At 46.4% G+C, this 24,174-nt stretch overlaps 1 protein-coding gene across 2 annotated transcripts in view; it reads right to left on the bottom strand.

Annotated features, from left to right (window-relative positions):
* Positions 1 to 24,174, bottom strand: part of DPYSL3 (dihydropyrimidinase like 3) — a 110,130-nt gene that overhangs the window by 23,300 nt on the left and 62,656 nt on the right. For both annotated transcript variants that reach the window (XM_032336255.1, XM_032336256.1), the window contains exons 2-4: positions 9,042 to 9,130; positions 4,818 to 5,002; positions 1,718 to 1,882 (exon numbers count right to left, since the gene is read on the bottom strand). In XM_032336255.1, the coding sequence (XP_032192146.1) occupies positions 1,718 to 1,882; positions 4,818 to 5,002; positions 9,042 to 9,130 (439 nt within the window). The remainder of the gene's footprint in view (positions 1 to 1,717; positions 1,883 to 4,817; positions 5,003 to 9,041; positions 9,131 to 24,174) is intronic.

The following is a 24,174-nucleotide window of genomic DNA, read 5'->3' as shown; positions in this document are numbered from 1 at the left end:
GCAACCATTCGGAGCTCAGCTGGGAATACCTCACCTCTTGGTCTCCTCACCTATAAAATGGAAAAATGACAAGAGCCTGCTTCGTGAGGCAGTTGGAAACGTCAAATGAGACAACAGATACCGGAGGTCTCAGCACCAGAGCAGCCACCGTATCTGAGCTTCATTAATGGAGCTCCTGAGATGGGTTTATTTAGCCACTTAAGGGCTCTACACTAGAGCCTGGGGGGAGGGGGCTGCATCTAGGATGGAGAGCATGTCCTCAGGGTGCTGGCTTTTTTTTTATTAAAAGGATGGCAGCAGCTAAGGGGCAGAAGTCAAGGTGCACCGTGTAAGGGCTGTAAGGGCTATAGGGAAGAGCAATTTAACTCTTCACCCCAAAAGAGACTATTAGTCTCTTTTAGTGTAGTAATTTATATAAATAGGTGAGGCTGGGGAACAGAGTCATTCTGAGGAAAGGAGGTTTGGTCTCCAACCATTAGGGCCATCTCAGCCCATAGCGTTCCAGACCAAAAGCGGTTGTAATGTGAGAAGTTCCCTACCCAGAGTGGTTCAGCTCGGGGCAGCTTTTCCCAACACTACCCTTCCCATAAGCCTCTGCATCATCTGCGGAATGACCCGGGCCCTTTGGAAGTGAAGTGGGTGTTAAAGCCGTTCCATTTTCTACCCCAGTTGAGATGCCCAGTGTGAAAGGAATCACAAGAAAGGAGGGGGTTGTAATCTCATATCCTGGATCAGGAGGGTCTGGGCAGAGCTCATCGGTTGAGGAGGGACATGGAACAGAAAACTCATCCTCCGGGAGCCCGTCTTCTCCGCTGCAACCCAGAGCTCACTCTTCACCACTGCCCTACAGCAGCTGCATCAAGGCAGCTCTCCGAGAAGAGTCTTATTAAATTAGTGTCGTATCAATGCATGTTACTATGTTAGTTACAGGACCGTGACTGTAATGAAATTAGTAGAATGCTATTACTATTACAATGATATTCTGTACCCTGTGGCATTTATCCTGTTGCCCTTCACTTGTCTGTTTCCTTTTGCCTGGGACGTTCAGCAGTGATCATACCTTACACTTCCCTAAATCCGCAGGCCCCGTAATGATGCCAAGCACACGGTGTGTCTGTGCGTGTGTATGGGGGGGAATACGGGTAGGCAAAGTATATGACGATCGAAAGGCAGAAGGAAGTAGAGAACAGAAGAATCTAAAGATGACCAGGGAAACCTAAATCATGGATTCACTGAGAGGACACCCATGTTTCCATGTCCTAAGCCCCAAGCCTGAGTATGAACACGTCTTTGCTCCCACAAATGCCGTTAACTTTTCTGAGGATGCCACTGTTTGAGAACGTAATGGTTTGATCTTTGGAGCATAAGTTACAGAGGCTAATCATTCCTAATCTCATATAAGTGGCTGTGTGACTTTCCATAAGATGCTAACCTCTACTGGCCTCAGTTTCTTCCTCTGTCAAAAGGGCAGTGTTGCATGAGGTGAAGGGCACAGACTTTGGATACTTGTATTGCTAACTAGCTCCGTGATCCCAGGCCACTTATTCTGAGCCTCAGGCTCTCCACACCTCCAGCTGAGGATAATCATCCCCTAGTATGTGGGTCCCGAAAGGAGTGAGATGGCATCCACCCAGACCGAGTGCCTGGAACGCAGTGGTACCCCTGAAGGTTCCAGGCTCCGAGCAGGGAGAAGGGAGGCGGGCACACAGGGGCTCACCTTTGTCCTTGATGAGGTTCTGCACCTCCTGCTTGACGCTGTCGTTCCAGTGGGTGATGTCTACGTGCAGGGCATAGTCGCAGCAGCTCTTCCCATCCGCCCACTCTCGCCACTTCTCATAAGCCTCCGTGAGGCTGGCCTCGGGCTCGGGCACCACGTGGTCAACTGAACGACAGAGACCCCAGATGGGGAAGTCATTAACACCAACTCTGCTCCCCGCTCTGCAGAGGCCTGCTCCCGCTTGTTTAGTTAACACTGCGAAGCCACTATTTCCTGAGCATGGAATTCACCCTACAAAGTATTCTCTGGCAGTTTCCAGATTGCTGATTATTTAACTGTTGCTTAGCCATGTTGCTCATGGACAAACTACTAGCTTCTCTAAACCCCAGTTTTCTCACCCTTGACATCGGTATTCAGTGGGATAGAGGGTGGAATGTCATAGTTCCTTGCTTCTCATTTCGTTACATGACTAAATGGCAAAATGCACGAAAAGATTCTCACCTGAAGCCTGGCACACAGTAAGTGCTCCATGATGTCAATGGGTGCCTACTATGTGCCATTATTGCCAGTATTACGGGAAGCAAGTCAGACTCCCTTCTAAGTTGGAAAGAGGGTAAAGTGATGTCAGAGTACAGGACACTGACGTCCTTGTGCTTCTTGCCATAGCGAAGAGCCCGTGTCATAAACCCAATGCTCAGCCCACAGATCTTATTTCCATGTAAACTTTTTATCAAGAGTATCTTTACGTGGGGCACCTGGGTGGCTCAGTGAGTTAAGTGTCCAACTCTCAGTTGTGGCTCAAGTCACGATCTTGGGGTCTTGAGATCGAGCCCTGCAGCGAGATCAGCGGAGAGACCGTTTGTCCCTCTCTTCTGTCCCTCTACCCCTGCTCTCTCTCTCTCTCTAGAATAAATAAAATCCTAAAAATATATATGTTTTCTGGGGCACCTGGGTGGCTCAGTGGGTTAAAGCCTCTGCCTTTGGCTCAGGTCATGATCCCAGGGTCCTGAGATAGAGCCGCAAGTCGGGCTCTCCGCCCAGCAACGAGCCTGCTTCCTCCTCTCTCTTTCTCTATCTCTCGGCCTGTCTCTCTGCCTACTTGTGATTTCTGTCTGTCAAATAAATAAATAAATAAATAACATATATTTTTTTTCTTTTAAGGCCCAAATCTACTCCTGTAGCACCTGCCACCGTGGAAAGCACTATTCAAAATAATGACATTTATAATTGGGAAGGCTAAGACAAAAGGGCCACCCTCATACCTCCCTTGGACAGGTGAGGGGACGTGCAAATTGGTACAACTTCCCTAAGAAAAATTGTAAAACACACATCAAAAATCTTGATTTTTTCATACCTTAATTCGATGATTATACCTGTACCTAAGACTTATTCCCAAGGAAATAAACATGCTGTTTGCAAAATGTAGGTGTTGAAGATGCTTGCCACTGCAAGCCTTATCTACATATTTATTTAAGTGAAAAACTGGAAACCATCAAAGTCTTCAACAGTAGAGAAGTTTGGCTACATCATAAATACATCTTCATAAAATGGATGATTAGGCACCCATTTTGAATGCTGTTGTGGAATGAAAACAGGTGAACGGAAAGACATCCACGCCAGGATTATTTGTGAAATGATACACTAAAACACCACTAAGATACAGTACATCTATTTTGATCTTGTTTCTGCTTCAAAGGAAGGAAACTATAGCCAGACTATAACAGGGACGTGGATTTTATGGGTTTTCTTCTCTGGCTGCCTATCCAGGGGCTTAGATTATCTAGGAAGGACACGTACAGCTTTGGGTTTCTTGGTATGGTTTTCTCACATCCCCTGCAGCTCTGGCTTCCCTATAGCTCCTTCCCTAACCAAGAGGACCTTGCACAATACACACTCCCTGGACACTGAACAGGCCCAGCTCCCTGCCCGGAAGGCAGAAAGCCAAACTAAGATCACTCACTTCCTCAGCCTCCTACCACAGGCTGCCCACATGCGCTTATCAGAAAACAGACGCCAGGAGCCGCATCCCTGACGTCTGGACCAGCATCAGGGCTCTGGTGGGCAGGCAGCTGCTGAGAGGTCAGCTGGCTTCCACCCTTCGACTGGAGAAAAGCTTCAGTCTCCCTGAATTATACCTTTTATGGCCTTGGTGCAATTTTCCTGGGCTTCCACACCCAACCTGCTGGGGACCAACCTTGCTAGAGCTCCAAGTCACAAAGGAGGCAGAAGAGAATGAGCCACCCCACAGCTCAGCCACTCTGTGTTCTTGGATGGGTATAGACAGTGGTAAAATAAGCAGTGCTCTTGCTGACCAAGTTTAGGCCTGGAACTGGGAGGGGACCCAGTTCCTTGGGATTCCTTTGGAACAGGAAGGACTGCCCTGGAATGCTATCTGTTCCGTAATCCCAAGGCATGCAACTCCCTTGGTTTTCTCTGGAATTGCAACAGTTCCCAGGAAAAGAAAGAGAGGGAGGGAGGGAGAGAGAGAGGAAGAAAGGAAGGAAAGAAGGAGGTAAGGAGGGAAGAAAGAAAGAAAACAGAAAAAAAAAAGGGGGAACCTCCCCCACCACTTGCCTCATCTTCAGACAATTCCTAACGGTCAAGAGACAGGGCAGACCAGGTAACAGTCAATGCCACCAAAGCCCACAAGTTTCTCAAGCACTGCAGGTCCCCATTACCCTTCCCTCTTAGGGAGGCTGAGCCCCATCCACACAGCTCTGCCTGCACCCTCTGCCCCCTCCTACCTCGGGCCCGAGCTGGAAATGCTGAAATAATGTGTAGCCCATCTCCACACTTTTCCCAGTGTCCAACCCAGAGATGACTGCAGATTCCCCACAGGCCACACACCCAGCCATGCTCTCAGGTGGACAAGAGGGGACAGCTGTTTTCCTGGCCATGAGCCCCATGAATCTCCTCTAGGCAACTTCAGGGAGCTGCCAGGCTCCTCACTACCACCTGTTTTCCTCAGGTCCCGTCAGGCAGAAGATCTGTACACCAAACTGACAGACATACTCAAGCTACCGCCAGAGAGCACGCGGTTAACCCATCAGTGAAAGAGTCATTTGTTGGGACCAGGAGTCTGTAGGGCCAGGTAACTCACTGATCATGGTGGTGCCCCCTGCTAAGGCAGCCTTCGTCCCTTGGAAGAAGTCATCCACTGTGGTCATTCCCTTGTATGGCATCTGGAAGTGAGTGTGGACATCGATGCCTCCAGGGATCACCATCTTCCCATTGGCTTCGATGGTCTTCACTCCTCCAGGGACAATCAGATTGTCTCCGATTTGCCTGGTGACACAGGAAAGCAACTGATCATTTAAAAGAGCCACTTTGAAGACAAACATAGGATTATAAAAAGTTTAGACATGGCAACTTGTACTGATTGGAGTGATCTTTGCAAGTGATTTGCAAGCTGAACAATCAAGAAACAAATGAAGACAGGTGTACACCCAGAAAACAACTTCTACAGATGCAAAATGAGCTGATCTGCTGCTGGGTGGAACCGTGGGTCCTGGCTTCGCGCTATAATCCTGTGAGTTGGACAATGTCTACAATATAGGTGCGTAAGAAATGTTTAAAAAAAAAATAGGTGTTTTGGGTATCCCTTTCATTTTGTTCTTTATCTTAGGGAAGGGTGGAAAGTTACATTTGGAAAAGGATTAAGAGAATGTAAAATAATGAACCACTAGGAGAGACTGAAGGAAGTAACGAATCTTCTAGAGACTACGTATATGAACTTAGCTACCCTCTTTAGTGAGCATCTGTGTTCCTAACAAGAGGGATCTGCTGGGTTCATTTTGTACATCGGTCTTGACTCCCAATTCCACCCTTCCCTGATAACTTATCTATAAATCACAACCAAAGGCAGATCCAAAGGCAAAAGCCAAAGACGGACACACCCAGCGGTGGACATCTTAACAGAAGCATCAAGAAGCAAGAAGGAAGGTGAGGGTGACCATCTGTACCAGACACACCTTTGCCCAGGAAGCTTTGGCGCATCCCTGGAAGGAAGAAAGGGGACCCAGGTCGGGAGGAAGCTGATGAGCACTCCAGAGATACACTACCTACACCAGGCAAGTGACAAAAGACAACTGCTCCTGGCCAAATGTTACCTCATGAACTGCCTGATGTTGCTTGGTTTATAGGTGACTTCCCACCTCTGGCTTAAATGGCCAGTTAATTCTAGGGAGACTTAAGAGTCACAAGCCTCAACATTATGACTAAACACGTCCTAAGTCGGGAAGACCTGTACCCCACTACCATTGGCATGAACACATTCCCCTTTTGTTCACAGCCAGCCCAGAAAGACTTCCTCTTGGGTGAGTAAGAAGTCCACCAGTGGCCTTCCAAAGTCTAAGCTCTGCAACTAAAATAAAGTATTCCTGACATCCCTAAGAGGTCAACTTCACCACATCCCCCGACCCCCGCCCCAGGCCATTCCAGAGCCACCACAATTCAAAACACACTGTGGAAAAAATACAGCCTCTGACTGTACCTCCATTAGAGTCCAGATACTGGCCACTATGTTCCCATTCTTCTCCCTCCCTGATCTTCCTCAGAGGCAGATGGAGAACCAAGGCCCTGAAGAGGCAGTTACCCAGCCCGTGTGTGTGTGTGACTGCTTGTATGTTTCCACCATCTTGAAAATGAGTAGAATACCAGGTCTAAAACAGAAATCCTTCCCCCTTTTTCTCCACGGAGCCACTCAAGGTCACATGAATCCTCAACTGAAGGCTTGGCTTCCATCTCCCCTCCTTGGTCAAATCCCGACTGACAGCTGGGTCTAATAATTAAGAGCAGATCTGCCCTAGAGGAGACTATGTGGGTTCACGATCCTGGCTCTGCTAATTACTGGCTTTATGACCTTGGCCAAGTTGCTTAACCTCACTGTGTCTTAATTCCTTCCTCTGTAAAATGTAATAAAAAACGTTTCCTCCATACGTTTGTGGTGTAGATTAAGTGTTAGTATGCATTAAGCCCACAGAACACTGCTAGGCACAGGAAAATTCCATAAGTGTCAGCTATGATAATTAATAAACATGCTAATCCCACACAGCACCCTCTTCCCCCCTCAAATCTCATCTACTCCACTACTTCAACCATGGTTACTGACAGTGTCTGGTCATGTTATGTCCCTTGAATAAATACAGGTATCTCAGTCCCTCTCAGAGACTGTAAGGTCCTGGGAAGGCGATGTAGGTCCCAAGGACAGCCACCAAAACATGTGACATAGTGTGGGTTTTGTGCCTTGGGCAACCACTTTCCAGACAGCAGGCATTCCATAAACATTCACAGACAGACAAACAGCCATGTAACCACTGGAGGGAATTATTTCTGTTTCCACGCTCTGTGATTCCCGAATGTTTTTAAAGACTGAGAAAATGTCAGGACTGGATGAAGAGCCACCCTCCTCTCTACCACCGACACACACATATGTGATGGTTACATCCCTTCTCTAAGTCCTTGGCAAGCGGCCTTCTCTCTTCTAGTAGAGACGGCATCTCTAGTAGCAGATGCCTGGCTCATGGCATGAAGGTGGATTCTGAGCCTGTGCTTAAGGCTCAACTGTTCAAAGTGTTGTGATCAATTAGGGATACCCATCATGAGCTCTGAAATGAGGAAGAAGTATTAGGTACTACCTTTTTTCCATCTCTGAGAATCTCTAAATGAGGGAACTTACCATCTCCAAAGAGAGCTGATGATACACTGTAATTTTTTAGTAAGAGAAAAATATAAGATCATTTGGGGCTTATCTTTTGAAGAAATTCTTGTTTCATGTTGGTTCGCTTGCCTACTGCTTCCATTTTTCCAACAGTGTTCCTGTAGGTAAGGTGACTAAACAAGAATATCTTCATTCATGCAAGTTCATTCATTCATGCAATGTACTTGATTAATATGTTGATTGTTACCAAGTTACTTCCTCCCTGTGCTCCTCTCTCTCCTCATCTGAGAAAAAGGTAGTAATCACACTTGCTTCGTGGGATTGCTGGCAGATTAAAGGAAATGAGGCACGTAAAACATTTAACCGCCGCTGGCACAGGCTTCACTGTCACTAAAAGGTAGCTCTTATAAAAGTCTCTCCGTGCCAAGGACTGGGTGACGTGCTCAGATACGGAGCTGAACAAGACAGGGTGTTGCCTTCAGATGCTCAACACTATCAGAACCGCTGCTGACTGCGAAGAGCACAAGGGGTTTTGAAGGCTCATAGAAGGGAAACCGGCCTAGATTTGGCGGCTGACAAGGAACAGCCACCTACAGAAAGTTCTATCTAAGCCAGGGCTTCAAAGATAAGGAAAAGATCCACTATGACCAGAACCTTACATGAGCCAATGAGTTTACAAATATAAAAATAAAATGTTAACAAGGCCCGGGATGGCTGCTAGATGCACTGCATACACTGATCTTATCCAAAATCTTTTCAGGGTGGGAGCTGTCCGTGATGAAAAGCTATGTACTGACCATATCACTTTTATAGGTTACTCCAGAGGGAGCCTACACAGAAAGGAAACGCGACTGCACCACTTACAGGCACCCGGTAACAAATCATTTTGTAAGGTAACTGTACATCCCTGAAGCCTTTATTTGAAAATCTTGTCTGAGGTGTATGTCCCATCTGTGCTCAGCCCACCCAGATTCTGCCTAAGTCACGGCTCGGTTCAAATGCCCTTTCCAGCCCCACACCATCCTCTGAAGGGATTTCTCCTTTCTGGGCATTTATCTTCACTTGAACTCCTTTGACACCAACTGTACAAGGCCTTATATTTCTAGGGTGCTGTCTTTTTGTGCACATTTTTTCAATCAACTTAAGGACAACAGTCATATCTTCTACCTCTCTAAGATGCAGAGAGTGCCCGTCAATACAGTTCACACAAGGGAGCCCGCAGCATCATTTGGTTGATCAAATTCAAATTTCTCACTTCGTTCACAAGACCCATATAAATTAAGGCAAGCTCCCATTTTAAGGGATTATGGGCACCCAGAATGAAGGGTTCAAATAAAGATTCACTTTGGGGCGCCTGGGTGGCTCAGTCAGTCGAGCGTCCAACTCTTGGTTTCAGCTCAGGTCATGATCTCAGGGTCCGGAGATGGAGCCCCATATAGGTTTCATGCTCAGTGGGGAGTCTGCTTGAGGAGTCTCTCTCTCTTTCTCTGCCCTTCCCCCTGTGCACCCTATCTTTCACTCTCTCAAATAAAGCCTCATTTTTAAGGAGAAGAAGAAATGAAACACAAAGAATCAAAGGTCTAGGAAGCAAAAAAGAAGCAAGCTTCTTTCTGAGCCTCTGATGAAGAGAGGAAGTACAAAAAGATAAAGGCTCTTCATACTTACTTTATTAAGCCATCTTCCATGTAAATATCAGCATAAAAGGACTGATCATCGTTGACAATTCTACCGCCCTTAATGAGAAGACGGTCACTCTAGAAAAGAATGCAAACAGAAGTTATTCTCAGAGCTAGGAACTCAGAGAAGAAGGGTAGGCCAAGGTTTTCCCAGTTCACTGTTCTAGAGGTCTAGTAGGAACCTATTTACTTAAGACAGCTGTGTGCTCAATGCAGTAGGTGTTCGAACTGGGTATATTTCTTGGGGATCCGGTCTTTCACATTTGCCCCAAATTCAAACTATTCTACAGTTCCACCTCTTGCTCCTACAACCTACCATAGCCACTGAGAAACATCACTACCTGAGGGAAGACACTATTTGTATTATCTTTCCTGGCTAAGTAAGCAATAAATATTTAAAGCGGTATATAATACGTACGCCAGTGCCTAGCGCCCTGTTGGCGCTCAACGGTGATTCTCAAAAAGGGAATTTAAGATCAGGCAGTAAAAGAGCTTTTGAAAGTCTTTATAATGACATGGGGATATTTTAAAATTTTTAAATTCAGGATATTTACACGTGTATGCACACATACACACAAGGTGGTGGAAAGTGTAGGACAAGCAGTGAATGGAAAAAAGATAAAATAGCTCTACTGTTCTATAGTATTTAACTCAGGGTGGAGAAATTATGCAGGATTCATATTTGCTTCATTATGCTCCCATTTTTCTGAAATGTGTTTGTTGCCATTATTATGGGGGGGAAATGGCCTTCTTATAATTAACGTCTTTTTGAAAATTATAGCTTAGATGAAGTTTGGATAAGGGATCCAACTGGAAACAATGCACATACACTCCAAGCTTATTAAGAAAATATGGGGTCGGGGCACCTATGTGGCTCAGTCGTTAAGCGTCTGCCTTCAGCTCAGGTCATGATCCCAGGGTCCTGGGATCAAGGCTCATGTCGAGCTCCCCTCTAGTGGGGAGTCTGCTTCTCCCTCTCCCTCTGCCCTCCCCTTCATTCGTGCTCACTCTCTTTCTCATGCTGTCGCTCTCTCTCAAATAAATAAGTAAAATATATTTTTACAGAAGAAAATATAAATATATAGTTCATATATTTCAGGAGGGGAGCCAATCAGAGTCAGCTTTTAATATCCCAGATTTCATTAAAAGAATGACTGGAGTTTGGATTGCAGCATGAGGGGTACATATGGCTTTACTGGATTCCTGAAGGAGAAGAGAATTTGCAGGAGCCTGGCTGAGTGGAACAACTTGAAAAGACAATGGTACATTGCATTTGTTAAGAATTCAACTGACAGACTTCAAGTCCATCCATCCTTTCATTCATCCATCCACTCATCCAGCAAGTAATTAATATGTATGACTAAATACATACAGAGGATCCTGTTTTTAATGAGTCATACCGTGCCACTGTTTCACGAAACCAAAAAGGGATACGTGGCAATCAAGGAAAAAGAAAGTCAATAATACAAATAAAACAACGTAAAATTGAATCAAGGGTCACAAAGTACAGGGGAGCGAGTTTGTTTAACCAGAGGTGGAAAGAGACCTTTGTGGGGAAGATCATGTAGATGGGGCAGGGATGGAGAGCTGCAGGCAGAGGGAATAGCACGCCCTGTGGCAGACATGAGTTTTGTTTCTCTGAAAACCGGAAAAAGATCAGTTTCAAGATGCGGAGCTCAGGGATCAAGAAGAAAAGCAGCAGAGACAAAGCGGGCAAGGCAGACAATTAGCTTTCAAAAAGGACCTCAGATTAATGGGGGAGGAAGCCCACAAACAGGCTGACTTCTGGCTTTGGAAATAAAAGGGTGTGAACAAGGCCAAAAAATGAGACTTGAGGCTAGGCATCCACACGGGTACAGCAAAGTGCCCCTTAGTTCCGCCCACTCCCGGGGATTACATGAGAGTAGATTTCATCATGCCATACTGTCAGGGGAGAGGCTCTGAACAAGGTACGGATCAATGAGGCACCAGGGAAAACACCCACGTGTGCCCAGCAAGGAAGATGTGTGAATGACATCAACTGCAAAGTCCCACCACACGTGATCCACGAGCCCCTCCTGATCTGGGATTAGTCCGTAGGCCCACCCTCATTTCCGTCATGGATGGCCTTGTGTTTCATACAACAACAAAGTAAGACGCATGTAGTTGTTGTCACATAGCAGGCTCTGTGGCCACTAAGACTTTGCCACAAAGTTCTCCCTGCCTTCTCCCGTGTTCACGTGGCTTCTGACGACCACCCTCTCCTTTGTCAAGCCTCCAGTCGAATGGCTTTCTCCTATAGGATGCATTACCTGACTTGCCAGCAAATCCCACCTGCTCCCCTTGCCATTTAGTTCAAACAATTCTCTTGCTCTCGAATAGCTGCTTTCCTGTTTTGCCTAGAGCAAACACTCCTTTGGTCTTGGGACCATGCCTCTTTTGATCTCTTTACCTTCATTCCTGGAGCCCATCCTAGACAGCTGTTAAGTTTTGGTAAAACAGATGGTTGAAGGGTGGGACACAGTAGGTTGTATCGTGTCATTATGATGGAAAGGCATCTGAGTCACAAAATGATGTGATGTGGCCAGAAAACTGGACTACTGTTTTAACAGTAATTGCAAAATTTTATGAGGCAGGGCTATGCTTCCCAAACTAGGGTGCACATTAGAAGAATATGGATTCCCAGGCCTGGCTCTAGGCCATGAGATGTGTACTTTATAAACTCCACAAAAGGCTCTCGTGCAGCCATCAGCCAGCCCAGCACCACGTGAGAGATTAGCACAAGAAACCCCAGTTCTGTGTGTCCCAAGCACAGTTCTGTGTGTCTAGGGAGGCAGAAGAAGCATCTCCAGCAGAAACTTCATATAATAGTCTTAGTGACTACACGGTTTCTCTCTAATAGGTCAGCGCTCTTCTGGTGTTCTTTATTTTCTTAGCAAAGAACTGAAGTAAACGGCTCCATGGAAAGGGGCCAGCTACCACCGATAGCAAGCCCAGGTATGAAATATGACTACCCTCCCACCTAGGGAACATCTAGCCTCAGGAACGACTTGCATGATCATTACTTCCTTCAACAAGCATCAGATATCAGCCAAGGGGCAAAAGCTATCTCGGGCCTATGGTATGTACAAAGACATGAGCCAAGTGGAATTAGCATCATTGAGATGGCATCATTGGAAACTCTTCAAATGCTAATTAAATACACCTTCTCTGGCTCAACAGTCAGGAATCTAAATAGACAGAGCACAGAGATGGGTTACAGGCCTGGTGTACGTTTCAGAGATAGGAGTAACAAGACTCTTGCTCTACGGACTGCTGTAGTGCTAATATTATTTCTTTTCATCACGCAGACCAGAGATATCCAAACCTCAGTTCACAGAGTTTGAACAAACGCTGTCCCTCGAGGTCCCCAGCTTGTCCTCCACCTTTTATTAAAGGGGTTCATTAAACTACTTCATTAATTTGAACTCTTTCCATGCATGTGGGGTCCACTACAAAGGGTAGGCAAACCGTCCTCAGACACAGGAAAGTCTGAAAGACAGGCTGTGGGCTTGGCCTTGAAGAACAGCATAACTGCTGACCACCCCCAGGTTACATAAAACCAAACCTTACTGGTTACAAAACATGCTTGCCTGTGAGTTCACAGACCAGCCCTATAGATGAACATATGCTAGGGTTGAAAACCCACAAGACAAGCAGATCTGCCATCCGTGATTAAAAGTCATCCTCCATGATGTTAGAAAGGGCTGTTGCCTGGGGCCCTGCAGGGTTCCTCACATTCCATGCCCAGCCGCTGACAGGGTCCAACATCCATGAGCTGATGTCCGAAGAGGTGAAATGGTCTAGTCTGGACATCTAGCAGTGATGTCGTATGATCTATACGAAGAATGATGGTATTTCTAGAGCACACTGGGACCATCTGGAACCCCAAATAAAACTACTCAGAGCCTAAAATAGCCAAGGACCCTCACTGCCTTGGGTCCTGCCCTGCTGCGAAGGGCTAAGTACAGTGAGGTCCTGCAGGCCAGCAGGGTGCTAGGTATACCAGCAGACCGGGTTGGGTCCAGCTGGCTACTCCCCCGGCTGGGAAAATCAGGTGGACAACTTAACGAGGTGTGGGATCTTGAGTTAGGACTTAACCTCTCAGAACCTCAGATTTTATCAGTTCAGAGTGGATAGTAATTCCTAGCTCACTTCTCAGTGTGGCTGCCAGGAATAAACGGGTGTGTGTGTGTGTGTGTGTGTGTGTATGCATGCCCATGTGTGAGCACATGCACATATTACAAAACTAATACAGTAAACACTCTCGAATATTAGTTATATTGATTCCATTCAAATTATTCACAGCACTTAAAAGTATTTCTAAAAGCCTTAAACTAAGTATATTGAAGAGAGACTGTCCCCATTTTCCAAAGGGGGAGATGTGCACAAAGGCGAGTGACTTTCTCCAAGCGACAGAGCTAATTAGTTCCAGCTGGAAGGGAATCCACCTCTCCTACCTCTGGACCCTGGATCCACCAAACCACTGAACCACAGATCCTGAAACCTTACAACAAAGGGCTCTTTCTGACGGGGCTCTCTTTACTGTTTGCTACTGAATCTGACTGTTCCAGGGCTCAAATTGATGACCAGTTCTCTATGGAGGGTAACTTAAGGAATCCAGTAACTTTGAACCCAAAGCTTTTAAAAGCAGTGCTTTAAACCTGCTCCTTATGGCCTGGATATATTCATGCAGCTTATAAAGGGACCTAACTTACAATCTAGGATAGCACCGGCCCTTCAGGTCTGACAATGCACTTTCTTTTCACCCTCACTAGTGTATGGTAATGATTAGAAAAAGCAACCATAAAAAATGCAGAGATTATCAGAAAAAGGGCGAGAAGAGAGAAAAAGAAAGGAAGAGAAGGAAAAGAAGAGAGAGAGCGAAGGAAGAGGGAGAGGGAGGAGAAAATAAACTCTGTGAGGAGGAATGTGGTTACGAATGGCTGGATTCGGGGCACCTGGGTGGCTCAGTTGGTTAAGCATCTGACTCTTGATCTCAGCTCAGGTCTTGACTCAGGGTCGTGAGTTCGAGCCCCGCATTGGGCTTCACACTGGGTGTGGCGCCAAAAGAGAGGGGGAAAAAAAAGCTGGATTCCAACTAGAACAGAGAATGAAAGAACAGAATCTTGAACTCGAGCCTACTGGAGATGTGGGTTCCCATTTTAGTCTTCCTCGTCTAGTCTTCAACTTAAAAGAATTTAAATCACCACTTCTGTCGATCTGAGGTAATGAGAACACGCCTCCCAGAGAAACCGGAGCCCTCTGTGGACTTCTTCCCGGTGAACAAAGTCAGCCTGAGAACAGTACTTAAGACACATCTGTTCTATACTCTGCCGACATTCCAGCTGCTCAGAATAAGAACTATAATCCTAGGAACAGAAAAGGAGAATAAAAAATGAAGAATGTGTTCCAAAATCAAATATTTTGTTACCTGCGTTCAAATCACAAAGCACAGACTCTGATCCCAGTGGGGACTTGAGATCCTTTTAAAGACGAAGGCACAGGTGGTTATTTAAAACAAATTCCCATCTGGGTAATTAGAGTTAGTTCCCTAAAAACATTCCCACTCTGAAGAATACATTAGGATGGACAGACAGCATGGATGAAATCTTGATGGGGTTTCTTCCTCTAGAGCAGCATCATTTAAAGAAGAAAGAGAAAGGGCTTTCTAAGAGAGTCTGGTTGACCCAACAGAGTATCCAGGGAAGGTACTGAGTAGGACCAGAGCTCCCATCCTGGCTCTGCTGTCAAGTATGCAGCTTCAGATGAGACACACAGACTGGAGCTTAACCTCCAGCATCAAATGCTACCACCTGTGCCTGGACAAGTGACTTGGCTTCTCCAGGCTTCCGTTACCTTGAAGGGGACAATACTAGCCTTCTCTGAGGGCACTGGTGAGCATTATGGAGCTACTGTGTTCAGCCCTGTATAAACGCTGAAGGTAATGTGAGTTCCCATCCTTGTTAGAGCCAGCCAGTTAGAGCGGCCCGCTCACAAAAACTCAGGAAGACCTGAACGAGCACTTGAGCCATGAAAATAGAACAGACCTTGCCAGAAAGGGAATGCCAGAGATACCAGGGCCCACACAACTCCCAGCAACTGTTCTCACTCCTGCCACCAGCAGCCAGGCTCAGCCAAGACTTCTCCTTTATTTTTTTTTAAGATTTTATTTATTTATTTGAGAGAGAAAGTGACAGAGAGCATGAAAGGGGAGTGGGTCAGAGGGAGAAGCAGACTCCCTGCTGAGCAGGGAACCCAATGTGGGGCTCGATCTCCGAACTCCGGGATCATGACCTGAGCCGAAGGTAGGTGCTTAACCAACTGAGCCACCCAGGAGCCCCAAGAATTCTCCTTTTAAATGCACTCCCCAGAGGACAAGTTCCTATGCGCCACCGCCCCCCACCCAGGTCATTCTTCCTCTGGAAGAGGAGATAAAGGAGGTAAAAATCCACTCGCTCTCTTACAGCAGTAACGGAGAGTGGAAGGCAAGATCTTAAGCCTGTCCCCAAACCCACTCTCCCTGTGCCATGTATGGATCTGTTTCTAGGACCCTCCATGACAAACAGGCCTTGGCGACAGATGGAAAGAGAAAGATCTGGGAGAAGAGAGACACCTTGAATGGAAATGCAGTTTCTTGGCTCTGGGTCTCTACTGAAACTGAACACAGTTTCACAGCCTTGGCTGTCCCAGACCTCTGAAATGCCCCAGACAAGTCTCAAAAACATTGTTTCACTCATCATCCAGACATACTTAAGACCAGGTATGCTAGGTTAACCTAGGGCACGCCTTTCAAAAACAGAGCCCACCAAGCAGGATTTGTAACAGTGAGAACCACCATTTTTTGCTTTCTTTATTATGTTCTCTTTGGCCCTGGCGGGGCAGAACCCAAGGCAGGAAAAGCAGGAAAGAAGTGCTAACAATACAGGAAACAGTAGCCAGGAGAGGAGTACTACCCAGAGCCAGGTGGCCGCTCACGCCTCTGACCTTCTAGAACATCGAGGCCAGCTGCGTGCGTTCTTCCCTCCCCAGAACCATGTCAGCCATTTTAAAGGGGTGATTATCAGAGGGCCAGAAGAGGTATGTGGCCTGCCCTGGGTCAGAGTGGAGTGGCAAATGAGCTGTGGATGGCATTGTAATCCTCGCCCCCTGATAACGGTCCCTCCGTCTTCTGCAGGGTTCCAGACACGCATCAGCACAAGTGGACAACAAGGGTGGGAGGGAGAGCACAGGGAGGGGAGACAGACAGGAGGAGCCATGAGGCTTTCCCAGTTGCAAGCAAGAGGGTCAGCTGGACCTATGAAGCCCAAACCTTGGACATGTGTGTGCCACTTTCACGATGGCTGACATAATCTGGTAGAGATTGTGCTGTCCTTTACATAATATTATCCTTACATAAGCATATTTTCCAAGTAAACACTGTCTTACTCCCAGAGTACTTACTCTAAACCAGCATCACTTACCAAAAATAGACAGCCAACCTAGGAATGGATATTATAAAAACATCACTGCATTTTGGCGACATTCTGCTGCCTTCGAGGGGGTTCTAAAGGACGAGCCCAGATCTGCTACGTTTGTTAAAAAGCAAAGTTACCTAGTGTCAGGGAGACGTCCAACTAAGACAAGCACTATGCTGAGCCTTCTTCCTCCAACTACTCAGGTGGTTAGAAAAAGAATCAGAAAGGGGACACAAGGCCTCACTGTGGGATTCAATGTTATCTAATGCCTTCTTACAGAACAACCTCATGTAGGACCTCAGGTAGGAATGAGGGACCTTTGCTCTTCATCAGGGACCACTGTGGGCCGACATTGGCCAGTGTGGGTCCACACGGGCTTGTCAGAAGCAAGAGCAGGGCCCAAAGGGGAGCCACAGGGAGATTACTGGGGCTCATGAAGGATCTCTGTGTCAAAAGATTCGGTTGGGGAAGGAGGGTGCGAGAAGGAGGCAGACTGGGGAAGAGGGGTGTGGGAACACCCCTGGAAGCACCAGACCTGGAGAAAAGAAGAAACCAGCACATCTCTAGCTGGACTCTGGGAGGGAAAGATGGAGAGGTTGCTATCCAGAGCCATGCAAGAGTTTAGGGAGAGACCAAGAGAGTGTGGAAAAGCAGAATACAGACTAAAGAACGGTCAGTGCTTTGAAGAACTAAATCATGGTCATCTTTGGTGTGACTTTAGGCGACAGCTTTGTGTTTTGTTTATGACCTTTTTGTTTTTGTTGGTCTGTTTTGTTCCTTTTTAGGCCTCAGATCTATGCAGCTACGGGTAAGAGTGCTCTGCACACAGGCCAACTAGAAACCTGGGGTCCAGCTCTGTTCAAACACAATCCCATGTGCCTTTAGTTCAATAGCCTGTACAAAAGCCAAATGCCTACTTCATCAGGAAGGACTGCATGAAATTTCAACCCAGGCCTTGATTCTAGGGATAAATGGGCTTAATAATTCATTCCTGAAACACACACTGGTGTGCCTACTGCCTGTGAATGTGTAGGTTCAGAACGTGTAGGAAAAGTAAGCTATGAACACAGAGAGTGAATGAAGTCAAGAGAAAAAGGGTCAAACTCTCAACATAAAAATGATCAGTGGTTGCTAGTGGTTTGGGGAAGTAGGGAGAGGGGTGGTGAATAGGTGAACAGATAGTACCCTGAGGTTTGGGGAGGGCAGTGAAGCCACGCCATAAGATACTTTAATTGTGGGTATGGGATATTACACATTCCTCAAAACCACAGAACTGCACAAGAGTGAACCTTCATGTAAAACTATGACTTCTATTACTAACAGATCAATACTGGCTCATCAGTTGTAACAAATGTACCACCCCAGGACCAGACGCTGATTACAGGAAGCTCTGGGGTGGGGGGAATGGAGGGAGATCATGAGAGTGCTCTGGGCTTTCTACTCAAATTTTCTGTAAACCTCAAAGTACTCTAAAACGCAAAGTTTGTCAATGAAGAGAGAGAGAGAGAGAGAGAGAGAAAAGGAGAAAAATCCTCTTTCCAGTAGAAATCAAAGAAGGGTTCACAGAGGACTTATCAAGGTAGGTCTTGGGAAAAATTGCTAATCTGGACACCCGGGTACGGCCAAAGAGAGAATTCTGATCAGAGTGGGAGAACAATAATTTACTTTTTTAATATTTATTTATTTTATTTGAGAGACAGAGAGCCAGAGTTGTGGGGGGTGAGGTAGAGCAAAAGAAGGCAGAGAGAATCTCAGGTAGAGTCCCTGCAAGCACAGAGCCCATCAGGGGGCTCGATCTCAGGACCCTGAAATCACAACCTGAACCAAAACCAAGAGTCAGATGCTCAAATGACTGAGCCACCCAGGTGCCCTGAGGAACAATTATTTATAACTAGCATTTACTGAAACTAACTTTCTTTCTTTCTTTCTTTCTTTCTTTTAAAGATTTTACTTATTTATGTCAGAGAGAGAGAGCAACAGGCAGAGGGCAAAGCAGGCTCCCCACTGCACAAGAAGCCCGATGTGGGATTTGATCCCAGGACCCTGGGATCATGACCTGAGCCGAAGGCAGATGCTTAACTGACTGAACTACTCAGGCATCCCTACCGAAACCTTCTTGTGTGCTAGAAAGTCTTCAAAGAGATCAATGAATCGTCAGGGAAATGCTGTTATTCTCCTCACTGAATTGAAGACATGAAAGCTTACAGAGGTTGGCTCGTGGTCCAACATCACATAAGCAGTCAGGAGGAGAACCAATTGTACCAGCGCTAGAAATGCATTTCAGTGGGCAGCTGTGGTATTGGGCAGAGTCTCCGATGCCTAGGATCCTGGAATGGGGGATGCAAGAGATGGCCGGCTAAAAAGCGTGAATTCATTCTGTGAATGCTGGGGAGCTCTAGAAGGATTCTGAGCAAACGAATGAAATGCAGTCTCCAAGTAGAAGAAAAAATTAAGCTGACAGAATAACCATGATGGAGATAAAGGAAGGAACCAGTTGGAAAGCAACAGCAGACAGCAGGATAAAAGAAAGAAAAGAAACAGCTTATACCCACTACTCAAGGTCCCAGGAAAGTGAGACTATTCTAACTGGATTATTAAAGAGAGTTTTACAAAGGGATTCTTTAACAAAGTGTGGGCAGGGTTTGGGCCATTAAATGGACGGGTGGCGTCAAAGGCCCACCAAGGGCAGGGAGCTACCCCATCCCCAGCCTGAAGCCGACCAGGGAGGGGCGGGAGTAGCCACCAAGCTGAAGAGGGCTGCTGTATACACAGCTCTGTGTGACTGGGGCTGGGACCTTCAGGAGAGGCAGGCAGCCACTCCTCAGTGAGCAGCAGGAAGCAATCAGGAGGGTGAGATGCCCTGACCTCCGCGGTGCCCCTTGCTTCCAATTTCCTAGTTGTGCTGAAGGAACTGAATCCAAGTAGAAGCCCAAGGGCAAAGGGCCTCCAGCTGCAGGCCAGACAGCCCCCCAGCATGGAGCAGAGCAGAGGAAGTAGAGGGGGTAACTGGAAGGGTGAGCTGAAAAATGTCCCGCCCAGGCCCTGAAGAGCCAACTGTGGGATGTGATGGAGTAACACTACAAGAGAGCCACGCAATGGGTTGTCCTCCACCTATTTTTCCAACAAGTTAGGTCTATATCTTGACTTTAAAATAAGCCACAGATCAGGGGCGCCTGGGTGGCTCAGTGGGTTAAGCCTCTGCCTTCGGCACGGGTCATAGTCTAGGGGTCCTGGGATGGAGCCCCACGTCGGGCTCTCTGCTCAGCAGGGAGTCTGCTTCTCCCTCTCTCTCTGCCTGCTTGTGATCTCTCTCTCTGTATCAAATAAATAAGTAAAATCTTTAAAAAAAATAATAAGCCACAGATCAATTTGCAACATATGACTCTATTGTTCCAAAAGCAAAAAATACTCTATGTGTGTTTATTATGTTTTTCTGTGAGCAGGAGAAAGATCTGAAAGGATCTTTCATCAAATTATTTTCAAATATTCATCACATTATAACAAAATATATCTATATATATAAATATATCAAATATTCATCAAATTATAACATCAAATTATTAACATCCCATATGGTTGGGGGAGAGGATGAAGATGGAAAAGGTATGGAAAACTTCCTTGTCCCTTTTTCTTTCTCCACTATTTACTTACATTATGTCACTAGTTGCACAAAGCGCATGCCATTTTATAACTTTGACAAGGAGCTCAATAAAGAAAAGTATAAAGAGCAAAAAGAATAAGGTGATGGCTATGGTCCCGGCGACAGCAAGGATATGGATTAGAAAACTCATGGCCTGCTGTAGAGGAAAGCTAGAATCAACTCAGCGACTGAAGGGGAAGGGAAAATGATGTGTCTGAGTTGACTGAAGTGTCAAGGCAAGGTGGCCAGGAAGGACTCATGAATAAAAATGGAGAACAGAAAAGAGGGGAACAAAGTTGAGGTACAAGAGTCTCAGTCGTAATTTTGAGGTGCTGGTCAACTATACAGTCATGAAGCAAATAGCTAGACATGGGGGCCTGTGATTTAGAAGGACGGGCAGGGGTAAACGGATGAACTTGAGATAATGCCATACTGAACTTGGCCATCCCAAGTGAAAGGCAACAAAGGAGAGTAGAAAAACTCCTGGAATGAGGGTCAGGAGCCCCGGATCCTGGTCTTAGCTCTGTGACCCTGAGCAAGGCACTTGGCCTCTCTGGGCTGCTGTCCAGTAAGTGGTACCCACCTCCTCTTTTAGAAGTAGACACCTCTGTGATCATTTCAGACTGGCAGCTGGCTTTGACGGAGCTTTTAGAATGACAGGGAAGCCTAGTGGAACTCCCTAGTGCTCATCAGAAACAAGAAACTCTTTCACTGAATCTGAAAGCCAGCCCATCGCAATTCCCAGGGGAGGAATGCGGGCTCGGGCCTTGGAATGTGTGAGCGGCACCTTCAAATGACAGGCAACTGCTCCCTGGCTATTTGCGGAGGCCACAGGGATTCTTCTCCAAGTCTGACCTTATACTTTTAAAAAGTGGCGGGGCTGCCCGGGGATTGTGGTTATAAGCACAAAACCACTGGCTTATGCAACTTCCCCAAACCCGTCCCACGGTGGATGTGTTAAGAGAGCATACAGCTGACGCTCCAGCTCACACCACTTTGCTGTGGAAGGACCCTTGGAGAGGGATCGTGGGAGTAAGGGACTGTGTCTAAGACCAGAGATGTCCCCCAGTCTGTTCTGCCTCGGAGCACAGGCATCAGAGATCGGGTCTGTAGAGGAACGCAGAGAGGAGCCCCATCACTCATGCTGTAGCTAAGAACCCAAATGGCAAATCAGTGCCAGACGGACTGGAGGAAAGGAGAAGGGCTTTGGAGCCCAGTCCTCACCGTGAAATGAAGAAAATGACATCCACCCCAAAGGACTGAGATGAGGAGTGAGCCCAAACTCTGGCACACAGTAAGTGCTCAATAAATGCAGGTTTCTCTACAAGCTAGGACACAAAGCTCAGGTCAGTGCTTCTCATCTGGGTACCTACATGCTCTCTCTCCTCTATCCCTGAAAAGTAGCTTGACATTTCTTTTCTTTTTAGTGTGTACGCTTGTGTGTGTGTGTGTGTGTGTACACAAACGACCTTCTTACAAGAACCCAACCACTTCCCAAGGAGCATGGGGAGCTGAGAGGATGGACCAGCTCACTCTTTTTTCTGGCTCTTTCTCGACACAATTAACAGATAGTGGTAATGACCAATTCTCTTGCTCATTCTTCTGCCTGGAAACCTACAAACACACAGCTCTGTTTTTATTTGACAGACAGGTGGCTACTGAAGCAGTGGCTATTTTTTTGACTCTTGGACCCCAAACTTTTCCAAGTAATACAGAGAAAAGCGCAGATGCTCTGAGAACAAGGACTTCAAGAGGTCCTTGTTTAAAATGAACCCTTGAAATAAATACAACTGAGCCTCCATTTAAAAATTATCAGAACTCGGGGGCCCCTGGGTGGCTCAGAAGGTTAAAGCCTCTGCCTTCGGTTCAGGTCATGATCCCAGGGTCCTGGGATTGAGCCCCACATCGGGCTCTCTCCTTGGCGGGGAGCCTGCTTCCTCTTCTCTCTCTCTGCCTGCCTCTCTGCCTACTTGTGATCTCTCTCTGTCAAAAAAATAAATAAAATATTTTTTTTAAAAATTATCAGAACTCAAAAATGAGATTAGCAGGCAGTTAATCACACTACAAAAGGTTTCTTCACACAATAGGCACCTCCTAGGATTTATTTCAGACTGCCTTCCATTTGCAAGTGTCACATCGAAATCACAGGACTGTATGCCCCATGCCTGAAGGCTTACACACTTCCCCCCTTACCTGCAAAGCCTTAACGGTGCTTCTCCGCCCCATAAGCACTATTTCACATTCTATGATTCTAACACCAGCAGAATAATCCTTTGAAATAAGTCCCAAATAGTCCTTTCTTTTATGACCTGCCTCTCCTCAGAAATGTTTCCAAAAGGGCTCTGAGGACTGACGTTTAGAGTAGCAAACATTGGCTGCATACCCAAGTAAGATGTGCGTTGTGACATGTATTCAATTGTGTCTAAAAAACAGCAAGCAAGCTACAACTGTTGCAAGTCTCTTCCCTTTGGCTCAGAGGGAGCAGGTGTCTGTCCATATATTACCTCTTTTGCCACTGTTCTCAAATCTTTCCGCCTTCCTTCACTGCTCCATTCATTCAAGGTGAGACCAAGCCAGGCCTGGGTGATACAGTGGGGAAGGACACAGAAGTGGTCTCTATCACCTATCAGTAGCCTTCAGATAACCCTGTTTCCTTGACACCTGTTCTCCCAAACCACAGACCCCAAGGAAAGCACATTAGCCTACAGTAAAGCAGTAGTGAAATTCTGTCATTTAACGTTTATAAATGCCTCCTGTTCACAGTAGTAGGGATACGACATGAACAAAATACTTTTCCCTGCCACTGTAGTGGTTAGAAAAGCAAAGAATAAATACGCTAACTACATTAGTAATGGACTTGCAACAGTGATAAGGGGAATTCAGAGCGGAGGCTTGGGAGAGTCTAGGACTGTGACTGAGGAGGTTTTCGGAGAAGACATGTTTAAGAACCTGTCAGTTGAACAGAACTCTGAATGATTTGAGGGAGCAAGCCAAGTCAAGAATAGCTCCTAGGAAAGACGGCTCCCCACTCCCAGGGAGCGGCAAGCACAGCAGTCTTGAGCTGGAGACGAACATGGCCCAGGGAGCGAGAGAGCTGAGGACAGCTGATGTCATGTCACTGAGGAGCAGCGGCAGGGCAGGGGTTCCGGAGAGGAGGACGGTCAGGGCCAGGCAACGTGGAATCTGAAGAGCCACTGTCTGTTTCATTCTAAGGGCAACAGATGTTCGAGCTGGGGGAGCAACTTGATCTGATTTACATTTGTAAAGATCACCCTGGTTATGCCCACAGAATGATGTATGCGTAGGCAAAGTGGGAGCACGAAGATCAATTAGGGGGTTACAGCAAGACCAGGGAGGCTTGAGCTAGGGCGGTGGTTGAGTGATGAGAAGTAGTAACAAGGGTTTGGATTGAGATTCTACTCTAAAGGCAGAGCCAACAAAGCCGTATGGCTAGTCTGGAGCTGACTGAGCCTGAGCCCCAGCATCTGCTGAAAACAAACCCTAGCGCCCTCCTAACTTGATTGTGCCTTCGTACTAACAAAGTCTGAGTGACTTTAACCTCCACAACGAAGCACTCACAGACCACACAGAACACGGAGGACAATTACCTCATGTCTCCATAGGATAAGCTTTGGGTTTACCATTTGTTCAAATTAGTTTGATGTTTTCTTTCGTTCTTTTCTTTTTCTTTTTTTAAGTCGACTGTGTATTTATCAGGCCTTCCTGTTGAAATTACTTCTAAAACATGTCATTATAAAACTCTGGCGTCGACAATTTCCACATCTGTTCATGCGGCAGATGTATGGGTACGCATTCCTCCTTTAGCAAACATGATCCAGTATGGATAAGTGACTCCCCTGCCATGGGTCAGATCTCTTCGGGGCCTGGGGTCCATCATTCCAAACCTTAATTCTTCACTATGTATAGCTGTCCATTTTGACAGGTGAAGGTATAAAGCCACTGGGCAGACTTGTAGTGAAATTCAGATAACTTATCTTTTAAATTTT

Source organism: Mustela erminea, chromosome 3, assembly GCF_009829155.1.
Source record: "Mustela erminea isolate mMusErm1 chromosome 3, mMusErm1.Pri, whole genome shotgun sequence".
Lineage (NCBI taxonomy): Eukaryota > Metazoa > Chordata > Mammalia > Carnivora > Mustelidae > Mustela > Mustela erminea.
This window is presented reverse-complemented; position numbering and strand designations above follow the sequence as displayed.